The sequence below is a fragment of the Geotrypetes seraphini genome, chromosome 6 (genome assembly GCF_902459505.1).
Source record: "Geotrypetes seraphini chromosome 6, aGeoSer1.1, whole genome shotgun sequence".
Classification (NCBI taxonomy): Eukaryota; Metazoa; Chordata; class Amphibia; order Gymnophiona; family Dermophiidae; genus Geotrypetes; species Geotrypetes seraphini.
In genome coordinates this window covers 178,563-196,150 of record NC_047089.1, presented here as the reverse complement: position 1 = coordinate 196,150, position 17,588 = coordinate 178,563, and the positions used below count along the sequence as shown (strand labels likewise).

The 17,588-nt window shown below is 45.7% G+C and overlaps 1 protein-coding gene across 2 annotated transcripts in view; it reads right to left on the bottom strand.

Annotated features, from left to right (window-relative positions):
• DCHS1 (dachsous cadherin-related 1) overlaps positions 1 to 17,588 on the bottom strand; it is a 309,730-nt gene that overhangs the window by 130,760 nt on the left and 161,382 nt on the right. For both annotated transcript variants that reach the window (XM_033949396.1, XM_033949395.1), the window contains exon 3: positions 12,719 to 12,907. In XM_033949396.1, coding sequence (XP_033805287.1) covers positions 12,719 to 12,907 — 189 coding nt within the window. The remainder of the gene's footprint in view (positions 1 to 12,718; positions 12,908 to 17,588) is intronic.

Sequence of the window (17,588 nt, the reverse complement as noted above, 5' to 3'; positions counted from 1 at the left end):
TTCAGTTTCAATACAATCCAACAGAGCAGACCAATAGCCAGTGCAGCAGTGTGAACAAGAGCCTCAGTATAGGGGAAAGGGACTTGTATACCACCTTTTGGTGGTTACACGTTCAAAATGGTCTACATATATACAATTGTTTCGAGAAGAGAGAAAGAGGGAAGAGGACATTCTTGGGTAAGTATACATTATTTTGCTCTGAGCTTTGATAGATTTGGGGAGAAAAGCTCAGTTGTAGGTTCCCTTCTGTAGACAGTTTAGATCTTAAAAGAGCAAACTTTACTTAGCTAGTCTCTATAGAATAATAGCCTTTTATAGTTCTCCAGTTTTGTAAGCTTGAACCTGCTGCTAGAGACAGTTTCTGGCAGGCACAGCAGGGTCTGGCTTAGTCTCCATTCCCTCCCACCCTCCCCTCTCCTGCCCACCCCTAGCTCATTTCTATACTTATAGTCTTAATTTATTGTCAATGATTCTAATTAGGACAACAAAAGAACTCTTTATATTTCATTACCTGTAGAGAATCAAACAGTAAATAAGCAAACAATATAACCCTAAGACTATTTAAGAAAAAAACACTAAATAAAGCACAGAATAAAATCCTAAGGCTCTTTATACTAGTCTAATATGATGTTAATTAATTAATCAGCTCAATAACTAGATGCAGACAGTAGTCCAGCAGCATGAGGGTTGCTATCCAGTCTTTTGCTTTGAGTGTCACATGTATGATTTTCTCCCGGTTGGCAAGAAGTTATATGTGTGTGCTCGCTGCAAAGAGCTCCTAGCTCTCAGAGAACAAGTATGCTCCCTTGAGACTAGAGTGGCAGACTTGGAGGAGCTGAGGAAGACAGAGAAGTATATAGAGGAGACCTACAGGGATGTTGTAGAGAAGTCCCACCTCCAGTCTAGTAGCCCCTGTGCTGCCTTGGAGCAGAGAGGTTTTCTAGAAGGAGAGCATCACCCTGGTGAAGTAGGAAATAATTCTGTAGCTAGGACCTGCCCACCAGGGGATGCAATATCTTCTTGCACCGAGGATGTGTCTCCAGGGGCTTCTACCCAGGAGGGAAAAGTTAAGACAGCTTTTGTAGTTGGTGATTCGATCATTAGGCATGTAGATAGCTGGGTGGCTGTTGAGCAGGAGGATCGCCTGGTCACTTGCTTGCCTGGTGCAAAGGTGGCAGGCCTCACACGTCACATAGATAGGATTTTAGATAGTGCTGGGGAGGAACCAGCTGTCTTGGTATATGTAGGTACCAATGACATAGGAAAATGTGGGAGGGAGGTTCTGGAAGCCAAATTTAGGCTCTTAGGTAGAAAGCTGAAATCCAGATCCTCCAGGGTAGCATTTTCAGAAATACTCCCAGTTCCACATACAGGATCCAAGAGGCAGGTAGAGCTCCGAAGTCTCAATGCATGGTTGAGACGATGGTGCAGGGATGAGGGATTTAGATTTGTTAGGAACTGGGAACCTTCTGGGAAAAGGGGAAGGGGGAACTCGTTTCGAAAGGATGGAGTCCACCTTAACCAGGAGGAAACCAGGCTGCTGGCACTAATGTTTAAAAAGGAGATAGAACAGTTTTAAACTGAGATGTGGGGGAAAGCCGACAGTCGCCCGGGAGCATAAAGTAATGGGATAGGAGGTCATGTCCTTTTATGGATTGAGAACTGGTTGAAAGACAGAAAATAGAGAGTGGGTTTAAATCAATGGTCTCAAACTCACGGCCCGCCAGGTACTATTTTGAGGCCCTCGGTATGTTACCATTGTTCTGGAACATTGCCCGCCTCATTGCTGTAACCTCACACAAGCGCATTCCTGAGTCTGTACGCAATTGTGAGGTGGAATGGAGAGGACAATCGCATACAGACGCAGGAAAGCACTTGCATGAGATTACAGCAGTGTAGCAGACAATGTTCCAGAACATAAGGTAACCATTGGAGGCAGTGCAGCTTGTGCGTGTGTACATAATCTCGTGAACTCTCGCAAAATTCGGCACCTCTCCTGGCAGTGACTGCTTAATGTAAGATGACGGTTGTGTCCAATGCTGGAGGAGGTGAGAGCTGAAGGCAGTTGAGGAAGCGACCACCAGACACTTAAGGCACAAGTTTTCCAGGCACAAGTCTGATATTGATTCTCACCTCTACAAAAAAGCCTAGAGGACTACACCAAAATGTTGTCTCTTGCAATTGATACTTTAGGTTAGAATCTAAATCACAATTTTGCATGAGGTAAAACTCTTTATAGTTTATAAATCTTTCCTTAATTACTTCTGATAATTTCAGCTATACACAGCGGAAAGCAGTGCAATATACAGAAAGTGAAAAACTATCTAAACTTCACTTTCTGCATGTTGCACTGCTTTCCGCTGTGTATAGCTGAAATTATCAGAAGCAATTAAGAAAAGATTTATAAACTATAATGAGTTTTACCTCATGCAAAGTTGTCATTTCTTTAATAAGACCAGTGTTCTCCCTAGTGTGTTTTAGCTGGGCGCTCCGCCCAGCTAATTTAGGTGAGCCCCGGCTGTCATCTTGCATCTGCAGATCTACAAACAGTCCCACTCATCGCACTACCAGCATCGAAGCCGCACACCAATCCTCTTTCCTGCCTCTACTCCAGGGGTGTCCAACCCGCGGCCCAACAAGTTGTTTTAGGTGGCCCAGCTTTTCCCTTCCTCCAGTGGGTAGTTTTCTGGCCGGCTCCCTTGCTGCAGTCGTCTGCAAGCGGTGTCGGCTCCTCGCACACAATTCACAGCTGATTCAGAAGCGTTCCCTCTGACGTACCGACGTCAGAGAGAAGGCTTCCGAATCGGCTGTGAATCGCGTGCGAGGAGCCGACACCGCCCGCAGATGACTGCAGCAAGGGAGCCGGCCAGAAAATAAGAACATAGAAACAGAGGAAAGTACTTGAACATACTGAGAGAGCCATTGAAGATAATGTTCTAATTCATGTACATTATCTTCAATGGCTCTCTCAGTAAGTTTAAAATTTTAGACTAATGAGATTCATCCTCATATCCTCCTTCAGTGCCTCTTACGTTTCTTCCCACGATCTATAGGCTTTCTTTAGTTAGCGGTTTTTCACTATGTTCACCCTTAGAAAGCAGTACACGTGTTTGGACGAATAAGAATCATCCACCCGTTTTTTTATACTTTTACTTTCCTGCGGCATCTTCCATTCACTCAGAACTGCAGTCAGTACTATATTTAGTAAGTACTTTTCTTAATGCATTTATATTTGGAGGGTTTTTGTAGACCTTGTTCCTCCGTGCTTGTCGGAGTTTCTCCTGTTCATAATTTGTTTATAATTTTGATTTTTCGGTAGTTGAGGTTTTGTTCATTTTGCTTCCCTTCGGCAGTCCGTTAGCCTTTGCCACTCCACGCCTCTGATTTTAGACTGGCATCCTGTTTTGTGCTTTTTGCATTTTAACCAATTTCTTCAATGCACTTTTCCTCTGACGTATGATTTCTCACACTAGCCTTCTTAACCATTCTTGACTGATTTCTCTGGTGTCTCACCATAAGAGATCTGGCAGTTTTTATTTTTAGTTACATTTCTTGTTTTTTTATTTATATTTATCATTTTTAGCCTAGCTGTTTTATTTTGAGACCAACTGGTTCATTTTTTTTATCTTTTCTTTTAGCATAGATGTTTGATTTTACGTTTTTGCAGTCTTATCTATAGGTATCTAGTACCCTCCCTAGTCTTGGCAGTCTGGCCATGGTCCCTCAGAGAGGCCAACCTCATTGTTCATTTTTAGGCATTTTCTCCTAGGCTAACCTTTGACACATTCAGTTTCGCTTTGCTAACTCCCCATTTTTTATTATACATTCTCGTGGCAATACATACTGGCACAGTTTGTATTTTAGGCTTTTTTAGTTTTTTAATTTGGGTTTTATGTATAATTCGGTTGCTTTTGTCTGGTTTTGGATTAAGTGGGCGCTCCGAGCAAGACCACTTCAACAGGGGAAGATGGAGTCGCGTTGTCTTTCCCGAGACTTGTCCCCGGTTCCTGGTAGACAAAATAAGTTAAACTGTAAGTGTGCCTTCCAAGTCAGTGGACTGTCCGCAGGCGCATTTTTCGGCGGCCCTGGGAGCGATGAGCCTGAGAAGAAGGTCTCTTAACTTTGTGACTATTCCAACCCTCCTCTCTTTACTGAATTGAGGCCTAATCTCGGTTCACTGTCATGCTGCTTCTTCAAGGTGCCTGCATCACCTCTTCCCGTCACTTTATTGCCTTAATGGTTAAAACCAACTTGTTAATTGCGTGATATTTTAAGTAAGTTTGTATTCATGATGCCTTAGCATGGGTTGAACAAACTGTCAAGAGCCCATTTTTTAGGTTTGGATTGGCAACTTGAACTCACAAAAGAAATGTTTGGGAATGATTTAATTTTCTACCATAGTGAAGCCGCTGTTTCTTTTGTTTAGTTTTTTTTTTTTTTTTGCGTTTTGTTTGTGGAGTTCTGTCAATGTTGACTTCTTTGCATGTGCTGAGTTTTCTAGTTACTAGGAAATGAGTTTTTACTGCCGGTGATATTGCTTTAATTAAATGGGCATTTAGGGCTAAAATTAAGATGGGGCCCTTATAGTGCCATATTGCTTGTTATAGAGTGAAGACTGTCCTGTTTTCAATGCTTTAGAGAGCGAAAGGGTGAGTGTATGTATGGAACTTGGATATGGGAATCTGGAGCAGGAGCATGTGTAGAGGGTATTTAGGATAATGTATGTGGGTTAGTTTGTGAAATGGGGCAGCTAGGATGCTATGTACTACTAAGGAAAGGGATGGCAAATAAGACAGAGAATATTATAAGGTCTCTGTACTGCTGTATGGTGTGACCTCACCTTGAGTATTGCGTTTTGGTCCTGGTTGTCCTATCTCAATAAAGATAAAGCGTAATTAGCAAAGGTTCAAAGAATACTCCTAGTGGAATTCTGTGCAACTGCACAGCACAGAATTTTCCATTCGCATAGAATTCTGCACAGACCTTCTGTTCTGCCCTGACCAAATCTTCGACTGACCGACTGAACCCCCTCCCCCCCTCTGAGAGCCGACATACCTGCGAGCCTCCTAAAGAAGCTTCTGGCAGAGAAAGCGCTATAACCAGGCTGTTTGCAACCAGCCCTACCAGGGCCTTCCCTCTGCTGCGTCACTTCTTGTAGATGGATGAAGTGGCAGAAGGAAAGCCCAGCAGCCACTTCACAGCACTGCCTCTGCCGGCTTGCCACTACTGTTACTGCTGCCTTGGGAAGCCCGCAAGTATGTCAGCTATCATGGGGGAGGGGGGGTCGACAGGAGAGAGGCCAGATCTGCATGGAGGAGTGGTGGGGACATGGACGCTAAACCGCAGGTGGGGGGAGAGGTAGGGACATGGATGCTAGGCCCACAGGAAGGGGAGGGGCCTTGTATACTAGGCCCACAGGGAGAGGAGGGGACATGGATGGAAATACTTTTAAAACAAATAAGAGGAAATATGTTTTTCATTCAAAGAATAATTAAGCTCTGGAATTCTGGAGGTGGCGGTACTAGCCCCACTAGGAAACAGCGATCACAACACGATCCAGTACAAACTAGAATTTGGAACATCCAAGGTGAAAAGAACTACAACGACGGCACTCAACTTCAAAAAAGGGAATTATGAGGCCATGAGGAATATGGTGGGAAAGAAGCTCAACGACGACACAAGGAAGATGGAGTCCGTAAAAAAAGCCTCGACCCTACTCAAGGGCACGGTGCACGAAGCACAGAACCTGTGCATCCCCAAGTTCAGGAAAAGGTGCAAAAAAAAATAGAACAAAAAACCCAGTGTGGATAACAAATGCAGTGAAAAAGGCGATAAGTGGCAAGAAAGCATCGTTCAAAAAATGGAAAAAGGACCAAACAGATGACAACCAAAAGAAGCATAAAAAACACCAAAAGGAGTGTCACCGAGTGGTTAGGAAAGCAAAAAGAGAATATGAAGAGAGACTGGCGGGGGAAGCAACAAACTTCAAATCATTCTTCAGGTACGTTAAGGGGAAGCAACCAGCAAGGGAGGAAGTGGGACCCTTGGATGATGGAGACAGAAAGGGAGTGGTAAAAGAGGAAAAGGAGATAGCTGACAGGTTAAATGAGTTCTTCACGTCAGTTTTCACGAGGGAGGACACAACTAACATTCCGGAACCCGAAGAGATCGTAAAAGGAGATCAGGATGAAAATCTGGTCCAACTAGAGGTGAGCAAGGTAGATGTCCTCAGGCAGATAGACAGGCTAAAGAGCGACAAATCGCCAGGTCCGGACGGCATTCACCCAAGGGTACTCAAGGAACATAAGAACATAAGAAGTTGCCCCCGCTGAGTCAGACCAGAGGTCCATCCTGCTCAGCGGTCCACTCCCGTGGCGGCCCATCAGGCCTAGTGCCTGAACAGTGGTCCCTGATTAATTTTGTAACTTACCTCTAATCCCATCCCTATAATCTACCTCTACTCTTACCTGTATCCCTCAATCCCTTTGTCTTCGAAGTACCTATCCAAAGCTTCTTTGAACCCCTGTAGCATGCTCCTGTTTATCACATCCTCTGGTAGCGCGTTCCATGTATCTACCACCCTCTGTGTGAAAAAGAACTTCCTGGCTGAGCCACTTCGACAAATATGCAACCTATCCTTAAAAACTGGAGAGATTCCGGAGGACTGGAAAATAGCAAATGTCACGCCCATCTTCAAGAAAGGCTCAAGGGGAGACCCAGGAAACTACAGACCGGTGAGCTTGACCTCAGTCCTGGGAAAGATGATGGAAGCGCTGATTAAAGACAGCATCTGGGAACACATCGAAAACAATGGGCAGCTAAAGTCGAGCCAGCATGGTTTCTGCAAGGGCAGGTCATGCCTCACGAACTTATTACACTTCTTTGAGGGAGTAAATAGCCAGGTGGATAAAGGGGAATCTATAGACATCATTTACCTTGACTTCCAAAAAGCCTTCGACAAGGTGCCACACGAAAGACTGCTAAGGAAGCTATGGAACCACGGGGTGCAAGGGGAGGTCCACCGATGGATCAAAAACTGGCTGGCGGACAGGAAACAGAGGGTTGGAGTAAAGGGCCATTACTCAGACTGGCAATGGGTCACGAGCAGAGTTCCACAGGGGTCGGTGCTGGGACCGCTCCTGTTCAACATATTCATTAACGACCTGGAGGCGGGAACAAAATGTGAGGTCATTAAATTTGCAGACGACACCAAACTATACAGCAGGGTCAAAAACACGGAGGACTGCGAAGTTCTCCAAAAAGATCTGACAACGCTGGAAGAGTGGGCCAAAAAGTGGCAAATGAGCTTCAACATAGGGAAATGCAAGGTCATGCATGTAGGGAAAAAGAACCCGATGTTCACTTACAAAATGGGGGGATCACCGCTAGGGGTGAGCAACCTTGAAAGAGACCTGGGAGTGATGGTAGACACAACATTAAAGAAGTCGGCGCAGTGCGCCACAGCCTCAAGGAAGGCAAACAAAATGTTGGGTATCATTAAGAAGGGTATCACGGCCAGGATGAAGGAAGTCATCCTGCCACTGTATCGTGCATTGGTGCACCCGCACCTGGAGTACTGTGTCCAGTACTGGTCGCTGTACCTCAAGAAGGACATGGCGGTACTTGAGAGAGTCCAGAGAAGAACAACTAGGCTAATAAAGGGTATGGAGGACCTCTCATATACTGACAGACTGAAAAAGCTGGGGCTTTTCTCCCTGGAAAAGCGGAGACTTAGAGGAGACATGATAGAAACCTTCAAGATCATGAAGGGCATAGAAAAAGTAGACAGGGACAGATTTTTTAAATTATGGGGAACCACAAGTACAAGGGGGCACTCAGAGAAATTGAAAGGGGAAAGGTTTAGAACAAACGCCAGGAAGTTCTTTTTCACCCAGAGGGTGGTGGATACATGGAACGCGCTACCGTAAGAGTAGGTCGTGCATCATATTGTCGGGCATTGAATCTTTGTCTGTTGTGCATTTGCCCACTACATTACATTATTCGCCGATGACGCCAAACTAAGTAATGTAGTGGGCAAATGCACAACAGACGAAGATTCAATGCCCGACAACATGATACACAACCTACTCCTACTGGAGCGATGGTCTAGGACATGGCAACTCAACTTCAATGCCAAAAAATGTAAAGTTATGCACCTGGGCAGCCAAAATCCATGCAAGTCTTATACCCTTAATGGCGAGATCCTAGCAAAAACAGTAGCAGAACGAGACTTGGGGGTAATCGTCAGTGAAAACATGAAGTCTGCCAATCAAGTGGAACAGGCTTCGACCAAGGCAAGACAAATCATGGGCTGCATACGAAGGGGTTTCGTCAGTCGTAAGGTGGAAGTCATTATGCCATTGTATAGATCCATGGTGAGGCCCCACCTGGAATATAGAAACATAGAAACATAGAAATAGACGGCAGATAAGGGCCCACGGCCCATCTAGTCTGCCCACCTTAATGTACCTCCCCTACCTTTGCCCTGTGAATAGATTCCATGTGCCGATCCCATTTGGCCTTAAAATCAGGCACGCTGCTGGCCTCAATCACCTGTAGTGGAAGACTATTCCAGCGATCAACCACTCTTTCAGTGAAAAAGAATTTCCTGGTGTCACCTCGTAGTTTCCCGCCCCTGATTTTCAACGGATGCCCTCTTGTTGTCGTGGGACCCTTGAAAAAGAAGATATCTTCCTCCGCCTCGATGCGGCCCGTAAGATACTTGAACGTCTCGATCATGTCCCCCCTCTCTCTGCGCTCCTCGAGCGAGTATAGCTGCAATTTGTCAAGCTGTTTTTCGTATGGTAGATCCTTAAGTCCCGAGACCATCCGGGTGGCCATTCTTTGCACCGACTCCAGTCTCAGCACATCCTTGCGATAATGCGGCCTCCAGAATTGCACACAGTACTCCAGGTGGGGCCTCACCATGGATCTATACAATGGCATAATGACTTCCGCCTTACGACTGACGAAACCCCTTCGTATGCAGCCCATGATTTGTCTTGCCTTGGACGAAGCCTGCTCCACTTGATTGACAGACTTCATGTCCTCACTGACGATTACCCCCAAGTCTTGTTCTGCTACCGTTTTTGCTAGGATCTCACCATTAAGGGTATAAGACTTGCATGGATTCTGGCTGCCCAGGTGCATAACTTTGCATTTTTTGGCATTGAAGTTTAGTTGCCATGTCCTAGACCATCGCTCCAGTAGGAGTAAGTCGTGCATCATGTTGTCGGGCACTGAATCTTCGTCTGTTGTGCATTTGCCCACTACATTACTCAGTTTGGCGTCATCGGCGAATAATGTTATTTTACCTCGAAGCCCTTCTGCCAAGTCTCTTATAAAGATGTTGAATAGGATTGGGCCCAAGACTGAGCCCTGTGGTACTCCACTAATCACCTCCGTCATTTCGGAGGGGGTGCCGTTCACCACCACCCTTTGGAGCCTACCTCCAAGCCAGCTCCCAACCCATTTCGTCAATGTGTTACCTAATCCTATAGAACTCATCTTGCTCAGTAACCTGCGGTGTGGTACGCTATCGAATGCTTTGCTAAAGTCCAGGTACACGATGTCCAGGGACTCCCCAATATCCAGCTTCCCCGTTACCCAGTCAAAGAAGCTGATCAGGTTGGATTGGCAGGATCTCCCCTTAGTAAATCCATGTTGTCGGGGATCCCGTAGATTCTCCTCATCCAGGATCTTATCTAATTGGTGTTTGATTAGAGTTTCCATTAGTTTGCTCACTATCGATGTTAGACTCACTGGTCTGTAGTTTGCTGTCTCCATCTTTGAGCCTTTCTTGTGGAGTGGAATGACGTTAGCCGTCCTCCAGTCCAACGGGACGCTGCCTGTACTAAGGGAGAGGTTGAAGAGCGCGGACAGTGGCTCCGCCAAGACACCACTCAGCTCCCTAAGCACCCTGGGGTGCAGGTTGTCCGGCCCCATTGCTTTGTTAACCTTGAGCTTTGACAGCTCACCGTAGACACTGCTGGGCGTAAACTCAAAGTTACTAATATTGTGTGCAATTCTGGAGGCCGCATTATCGCAAGGATGTGCTGAGACTGGAATCGGTGCAGAGAATGGCCACCTGGATGGTCTCGGGACTCAAGGATCTTCCATACGAAGAACGGCTTGACAAATTACAGCTATACTCGCTCGAGGAGCGCAGGGAGAGGGGAGACATGATCGAGACGTTCAAGTATCTTACGGGCCGCATCGAGGCGGAGGAAGATATCTTCTTTTTCAAGGGTCCCACGACAACAAGAGGGCATCCGTGGAAAATCAGGGGCGGGAAACTACGAGGTGATACCAGGAAGTTCTTTTTCACTGAAAGAGTGGTTGATCGCTGGAATAGTCTTCCACTACAGGTGATTGAGGCCAGCAGCGTGCCTGATTTTAAGTCCAAATGGGATCGGCACATGGGATCTATTCACAGGGCAAAGGTAGGGGAGGGACATTAGGGTGGGCAGATTAGATGGGCCGTGGCCCTTATCTGCCGTCTATTTCTATGTTTCTATGTTTACCGGAGGATGTGATAAGCAGGAACATGCTACAGGGCTTCAAAGAAGGTTTGGATAGGTACCTGGAGGACAAAGGGATTGAGGGGTACAGATAGGAGTAGAAGTAGGTTATAGGGATAGGATTAGAGGTAAGTTATAAAATTAGTCGGGGATCACTGTTCAGGCAATAAGCCTGATGGGCCGCCGCGGGAGTGGACCGCTGAGCATGATGGACCTCTGGTCTGTCTCAGTGGAGGCAACTTCTTATGTTCTTATTGTCAGAGGATGAGTTAACAGTAGTTAATGTAGATGGGTTTAGAAAAGGTTTGGACAAGTTCCTGGAGGAAAGGTCCATAGTGTGCTATAGAGATAGACCTGGGGGAAGCAACTGCATAGAATATTACTGCTATTTGGGTTTCTACCAGGTACTTGTGACCTGGATTGGCCACTGTTGGAAAAAGTATACTGGGCTAGATGGTCCATTGGTTTGACCTAATATGGCTGTTCTTATTTATACATTAGGTTTCTGGGGCAGCAGTAGAGTGGAGATGGGCTAGGTATGTGTTAGGGACAAAAAAGGTGCTAGTGTGTAGAGGTATGCAGCAGGATGTGAGTTGGTAGATGGGTTATGTCTAAGGAGAGGGCTGTGGGAAAGGAGAGAGCATTTGAGGTGGATGTGCAAAGAAGGTCTAAGGAGTGGAATGGAGAGTTGGGAAAAAGAATCTCCTATCTGCCAGGGTAAAGTTTTTCAGTCTGTTGCATTACGTGATGAGTCATAGGAACTGAAACAAATCTCTGAAAGCCTGGAGGCAATTTGACAGGCTAAAGAGCAGCAAATCACCTGGACCAGCTAGTATACATCCCATAGTACACTTCTCCCTCAATATTTGCTGGAGTTAGGGGCAGAGCCTGCCTGCCAATATGGAAAAAAATTGCAAATTTTAGGGCTGACTGACCCCCCCCCCCTCCCTCCTGCTTCCCGGACCTCTCCACACTGAATAACGTGCTGAACAAAGCAACATTATCAACATCTGATGTTGATAATGCTGCTTTGTCAGTACATAATACACTACTTGTGTAACCACCTTTTTACGCTTCCCCTAAATTGTGATCAAGAGGCTAAAAGAAAACAGCCAACAATACCTGATACCTGAGCATTGGAAAATAAATAATAATAATTAACTAATAAAAATAGTGTACACCAAATCTCCCCGTCCCGCCCCACCTGGCTACTTTTTCATCCCACCCAGCTGGAAAAATTTTCTGGGGAGAACACTGAAGACATTAACTATTTTTTTCTGCAGCCCTCCACATATCTACAAATCCAAAATGTGGTCCTGCAAAGGGTTTGAGTTTGAGACCGCTGGTTTAAATGGTCAATAATCTCAATGGAGAAGGGTAAATAGTGGGGTTCCCCAGGGATCTGTGTTTGGACCGCTGCTTTTTAACAGAGAATGGTCCCGTTTCTGGAATCCTGTGGATTACAGGACCAGAGGCAACATGGATTCACTAGAGGTAGGTCTTGTCAGACAAATCTGATCAATTTCTTTGACTGGGTGACCAGAGAATTGGATAGAGGATGTGCGCTAGATGTGGTGTATTTAGATTTTAGCAAAGCTCTCATGCATGGATCTTAATCTAAAGCATTTATGCAACAACCTCATTATTTAGACATATTCAAAACCCAGTTTGTTATAGATTTAGAACCCATTTGACTTGTTCAGAACATGTGAAATATACACAGAGATGCTTAGAAGCCAAACTTTCTAATTACCCAACTGTTTCTAATTATCCAACATGTATCACCTCAAGTCCCAACAATTCATATGTAATTCCTATGACAATTCTTATGTAAAGTTACAATTTTTGTAACCTCCTGGTAAATCTTATGTAATCCGCCTTGAACCGCAAGGTAATGGTGGAATAGAAATCACGTAATGTAATGTAAACTGTTACATGCTAAGAATCCACCTTGAGACACACTTAGATAAGCTCAGAAACCATTATCAATGTGATCACACATGCTCAAAACTGTAACATACTTAGACACACTCTGAAGCCAAACTGTGACACTCTAAAAATCAATCATGCAATATGATTTGAAATTTCCAAAATCCATGATGTTCAGACCCCACATTCTCTGCTCTTCTTCCTGCCCCCTCCCCGTTCTCCTTATCCCACCATAAGCTAGTACCCCACGCATGGCCCAGACTACTCACCCCATCCTCAGCAGTGACTGTGAAATCGTAGCTTTTAGGACCTTCGTCATGGTCCAAATTCTGCATGGTACAAATCTCACCCGTCTGCTTGTTGATGTGGAATTGGACCGGAACCAGACTTCCAATGCCAGAACTGATAGAGTACGTGAGGGAAGAGAAGCTGCCACTGTCTGCATCTGAAGCAATGACCTGAAAAAGAGAGCACCTAGAGATTGAGTCTAACACAAGAGAAAAATCATGCGTCTGTGACTTTCCAGTTTCCAAGCTCAGTCCTAACATTTAGGGAGGGGTCACGAAGCAGAAAAAGGTGTGCTTTCTGAAAAGCAAGAGAGGGCTGTTTTGTCTCATTACAGAGTCCTGCTTAAGTCTTAAGGACTGGAAACCCTCTTGACCTGCCTGTAGCTGTCAGTATTGCTTAGATCACACTACATCCAGATACACTAGGTCAATGCACACTACAGCCACACAAAGACCCACCAGCGCTTTATCACCATAAATATAACCACCTACATCACTGCCATGTCACATGTTTTCATTATTTTTTCTTTTTAAAGCATAGAAAGTTCACAACCTCACCTTCTCCTGAGATGAATGGAGGTTTTGAAGAGTGCAGGGGGACAGGACCAGTGGGGAGCTAAGTGTTTCGGGTTATGTAGGAGCACTAAGGGTTGGGTAGTTGAGTTTCAGAGAAGGTTGACTGAAGGACTGTTACTTGTAGTATTTGTTATAATGTCAGTGGAAACATGAAGTTGGTAAAATGGTATATAATATTTTTAAATAAAAATATAAAACATATGTGAGTTATAACTGTACAGCACCAAAATTCAGCAGTATCCATTAAAGTTTGGACAAGTTTCTGGAGGAAAAGTCCATAGTCTATTATTGAGAAAATGATGGGGGAAGCCACTGCTTGACCTGTATCGGTAGCATGGAATATTGCTACTCCTTGGGTTTGGGCTAGGTACTAGTGACCTGGATTGGCCACCATGAGAACGGACTACTGGGCTTCATGGACTATTGGCAAATGAGGTTCAACGTGGATAAGTGCAAAGTGATGCATGTCGGTAACAAAAATATCATGCACGAATACAGGATATCCAGGGTGGTACTTGGAAAGACCTCCCAGGAAAGAGACTTGGGAGTTCTGATCGACAAGTCGATGAAGCTGTATGTATAATGTGCTGCGGCAGCAAAAAAGGTGAATAGAATGCTAAGAATGATAAAGAAGAGGATCACGAACAGATCGGAGAAGGTTATCATGCCACTGTACTGGGCCATGGTGCGCCCTCACCTGGAGTACTGCATCCAGCACTGGTCGCTGTACATGAAGAAAGGCACGGCACTACTCGAAAGGGTCCAGAGAAGAGCGACTAAAATGGTCAAGGGGCTGGAGGAGTTGCCGTACAGTGAGAGATTGAAGAAACTGGGCCTCTTCTCCCTTGAAAAGAGGAGACCGAAAGGAGACATGATCGAAGCATTCAAAATACTGAACGGAATAGACTCAGTAGATAAAGACAGGTTGTTCACCCTCTCCAAGGTAGGGAGAACGAGAGGGCACTCTCTAAAGTTGAAAGGGGATAGATTCCATATAAACGTAAGGAAGTTCTTCTTCACCAGAGAGTGGTGGAGAGCTGGAACATTCTTCCGGAGTTTGCTGTAGGGGATAACACCCTCCAGGGTTTCAAGACTAAGCTGGACAAGTTCCTGCTAAACTGGGACATACACAGGTGAGGCTGGACTCATTTTAGAGCACTGTTTTTTGACCTGGGGGCTGCCACGTGAACGGACTGCTGGGCACGATGGACCACCAGTCTGATCCGGCAGCAGCAATTCTTATGTTCTAATGTTCTTGTGTTCTTATGAGCAAGTAAGGCTATTCTTATGTTCTTAAGTCTAAAAGCACTTCGAGCAGTGGAGGAGGAGGACAGAGAGGAAGAAAACTTCAAGATAGAGGAAACCATTGAGGAAGAAGTCCGGGAGTTAGAGAAGTTCATCGAGGAGGCATACAGGGAGGCCATGGAAAATCACCAGCTACAGTGGAACTGCCAAGATACACCCACAATGAGTACGGACCACCTGGAGGACAACCACAAGGAAGAAATGGGTGACACAGCAGCAACACCTGTAAACAGGAGAGGGAACCCACAGGAAGATGAGTCTGGTGCAAGACAACACTTGGTTGAGGGAAGATGGAAGTGCACATAGGACACGGATCTACGGCTGGAGAGATGGACATACACCGGGGACACAGACCTGTGGCTGGAGAGACAAGAGAAGACAGAGAGGACAGTGATTGTCGTGGGGGACTCCAAAATCAGACAAGTTGACAGCCATATAGTGGGAGGAAGACAGGATTGGTTGGTGACCTGCCTACCGGGAGCCAAGATAGAAGATATAGCGAGCCGCATCTACAGGATCATCGACAGCGTGGAAGAGGAAGATACGGCGGTGGTGATCCATGTGGGGACAAACAACATGAGCAACAGGAACTACAACAGGGAAGTACTGAAGGACCAGTTCCGGATGCTAGCAAGGAAGCTGAAGACCAGAACACTGAGGGTAGTGTTCTCAGAGATCCTGCCAGTACCCAGGGCCGATGAGAAGAGGCAAATGGAGCTGCAAGTAATCAATGCGTGGATGAGGCGCTGGTGTGAGGAAGAAGGATTCCACTTCATAGAAACATAGAAGATGACGGCAGAAAAGGGCTACAGCCCATCAAGTCTGCCCACTCTGCTTACCCACCCCCTGTCTATGCCCTAATGACCCAATTTCCTTATCTTGACCCTCGTAGGGATCCCGCATGGGTATCCCATTTATTCTTAAAGTCTGGCACGCTGTCTGCCTCGATCACCTGCACTGGAAGCTTATTCCAATGATCAACCACTCTCTCCGTGAAGAAATACTTTCTGGTGTCGCCATGAAATTTTCCGCCCCTGAGTTTGAGCGGGTGCCCTCTTGTGGCCGAGGGTCCCTTGAGAAAGAAAATATCATCTTCCACTTCGACACGTCCCATGAGGTACTTAAATGTTTCGATCATGCCTCCCCTCTCCCTACGTTCCTCGAGAGTGTAGAGCTGCAATTTGTTCAGTCTCTCTTTGTACGAGAGACCCTTGAGCCCCGAGATCATCCTGGTGGCCGTCCGCTGAACCGATTCAATTCTGCGCACATCTTTACTGCAATGTGGCCTCCAGAATTGCACACAGTACTCCAGATGAGGTCTCACCATGGCTCTGTACAACGGCATTATGACTTCAGGCTTTCGGCTGACGAAACTTCTATTGATACAACCCAATATCTGCCTTGCCTTCTCTACTTGATTGGCAGATTTCATGTCTGCACTGATGATTACTCCTAAATCTCGTTCTGCTGAAGTCCTAGTTAAAGTTTCTCCGTTCAAGAAGTATGTCCTGCATGGATTTCCGCTTCCGAGGTGCATGACCTTACATTTCTTAGCATTGAAGCCTAGCTGCCAGGTTGAGGACCAACTTTCCAATGTAAGCAGGTCCTGCGCCATATAATTCTGTAAACTGCATTCACTTACTATATTACATAGTTTGGCATCATCGGTGAATAGTGTTATTTTACCTTGAAGCCCTTGAGTCAGATCCCCTATGAATATGTTGAAAAGGAGTGGACCCAGGACCGAGCCCTGCGGCACTCCACTGGTCACCTCCGATGTTTTAGAGAGGGTACCATTAACCACCACCCTCTGAAGTCTGCCACTCAGCCAATCATTGACCCATGCAGTTAGTGTCTCTCCTAACCCCATCGATTCCATCTTGGTTAGCAGCCTGCGGAGTGGGACCTGTCAAAAGCTTTACTGAAGTCCAAGTACACGACGTCCAAAGATTCTCCCAAGTCCAACTTTCTTGTTACCCAGTCAAAGAAGCAACTGGACGATGTTCTGGGGGAAGAGCAAGCTATTCAGGAAGGATGGACTCCACCTCAGCGGAGACAGAACAAGGCTACTTGCAAGCAACATCAAGAGAGGAATTGAGAAGTTTTTAAACTAGGAAGAAGGGGAAAGCCGACAGTTGACCAAGAGTCAATGGTTTGGGAACCGGTATACCCAGAGGATACCATGCAGGAAGATAGCGGGGAAGACTCACTGGATGGATTGAAAGGGACACAAGAGGGAAAGAAATGCAAGAAAGTAACAGGCCGCAAACTCAAGTGTATGTACACTAACGCAAGAAGCCTAAGGAATAAGATGGGGGAATTGGAAGCTATGGCACAAAAAGATAACCTTGACATCATCGGCACCATGGAAACATGGTGGAACGAGGAAATCATCTGGGACACTGTGCTACTGGGATACAAGCTATACCGCAGAGACAGAGTGGGTCAGAAATGTGGGGGTATTGCCCTATACGTCAAAGAGGGAATTGAGTCTACTGGAGAGAACATGCCAAAAACGAAAAATAAGTTAGAGTCTCTATGGATCAAAATTCCAGGAACAAATGGAACAGAAATGAAGATCGACATCTACTACCGACCAGATTAAATGCAACTGCAAGGGAGGCAACGTAGTTATTGTGGGTGATTTCAACTATCCGGGGATAGACTGGAACCTAGGCACCTCCGGCTGTGGTAGGGAGACCAAGTTCCTGGATACTGTAGGAAATTGCTTCCTGGAACAACTTGTCAAGGAAAATACGAGAGGAAATACAATTCTGGACTTAATTCTAAATGGACTACAAGGACCAGTGCAAGGTGTAGAAGTAGAAGGGACACCGGGAAGCAGTGATCACAATATGATCTGCTTCAACCTGGACAAGGGGGTGAAACATCGATCCAGAATGACAGCCATGACACTGAACTTCCGAAAAGGAATTATGAAGGGATGAGACTCGTGGTGGGGAAGAAGATT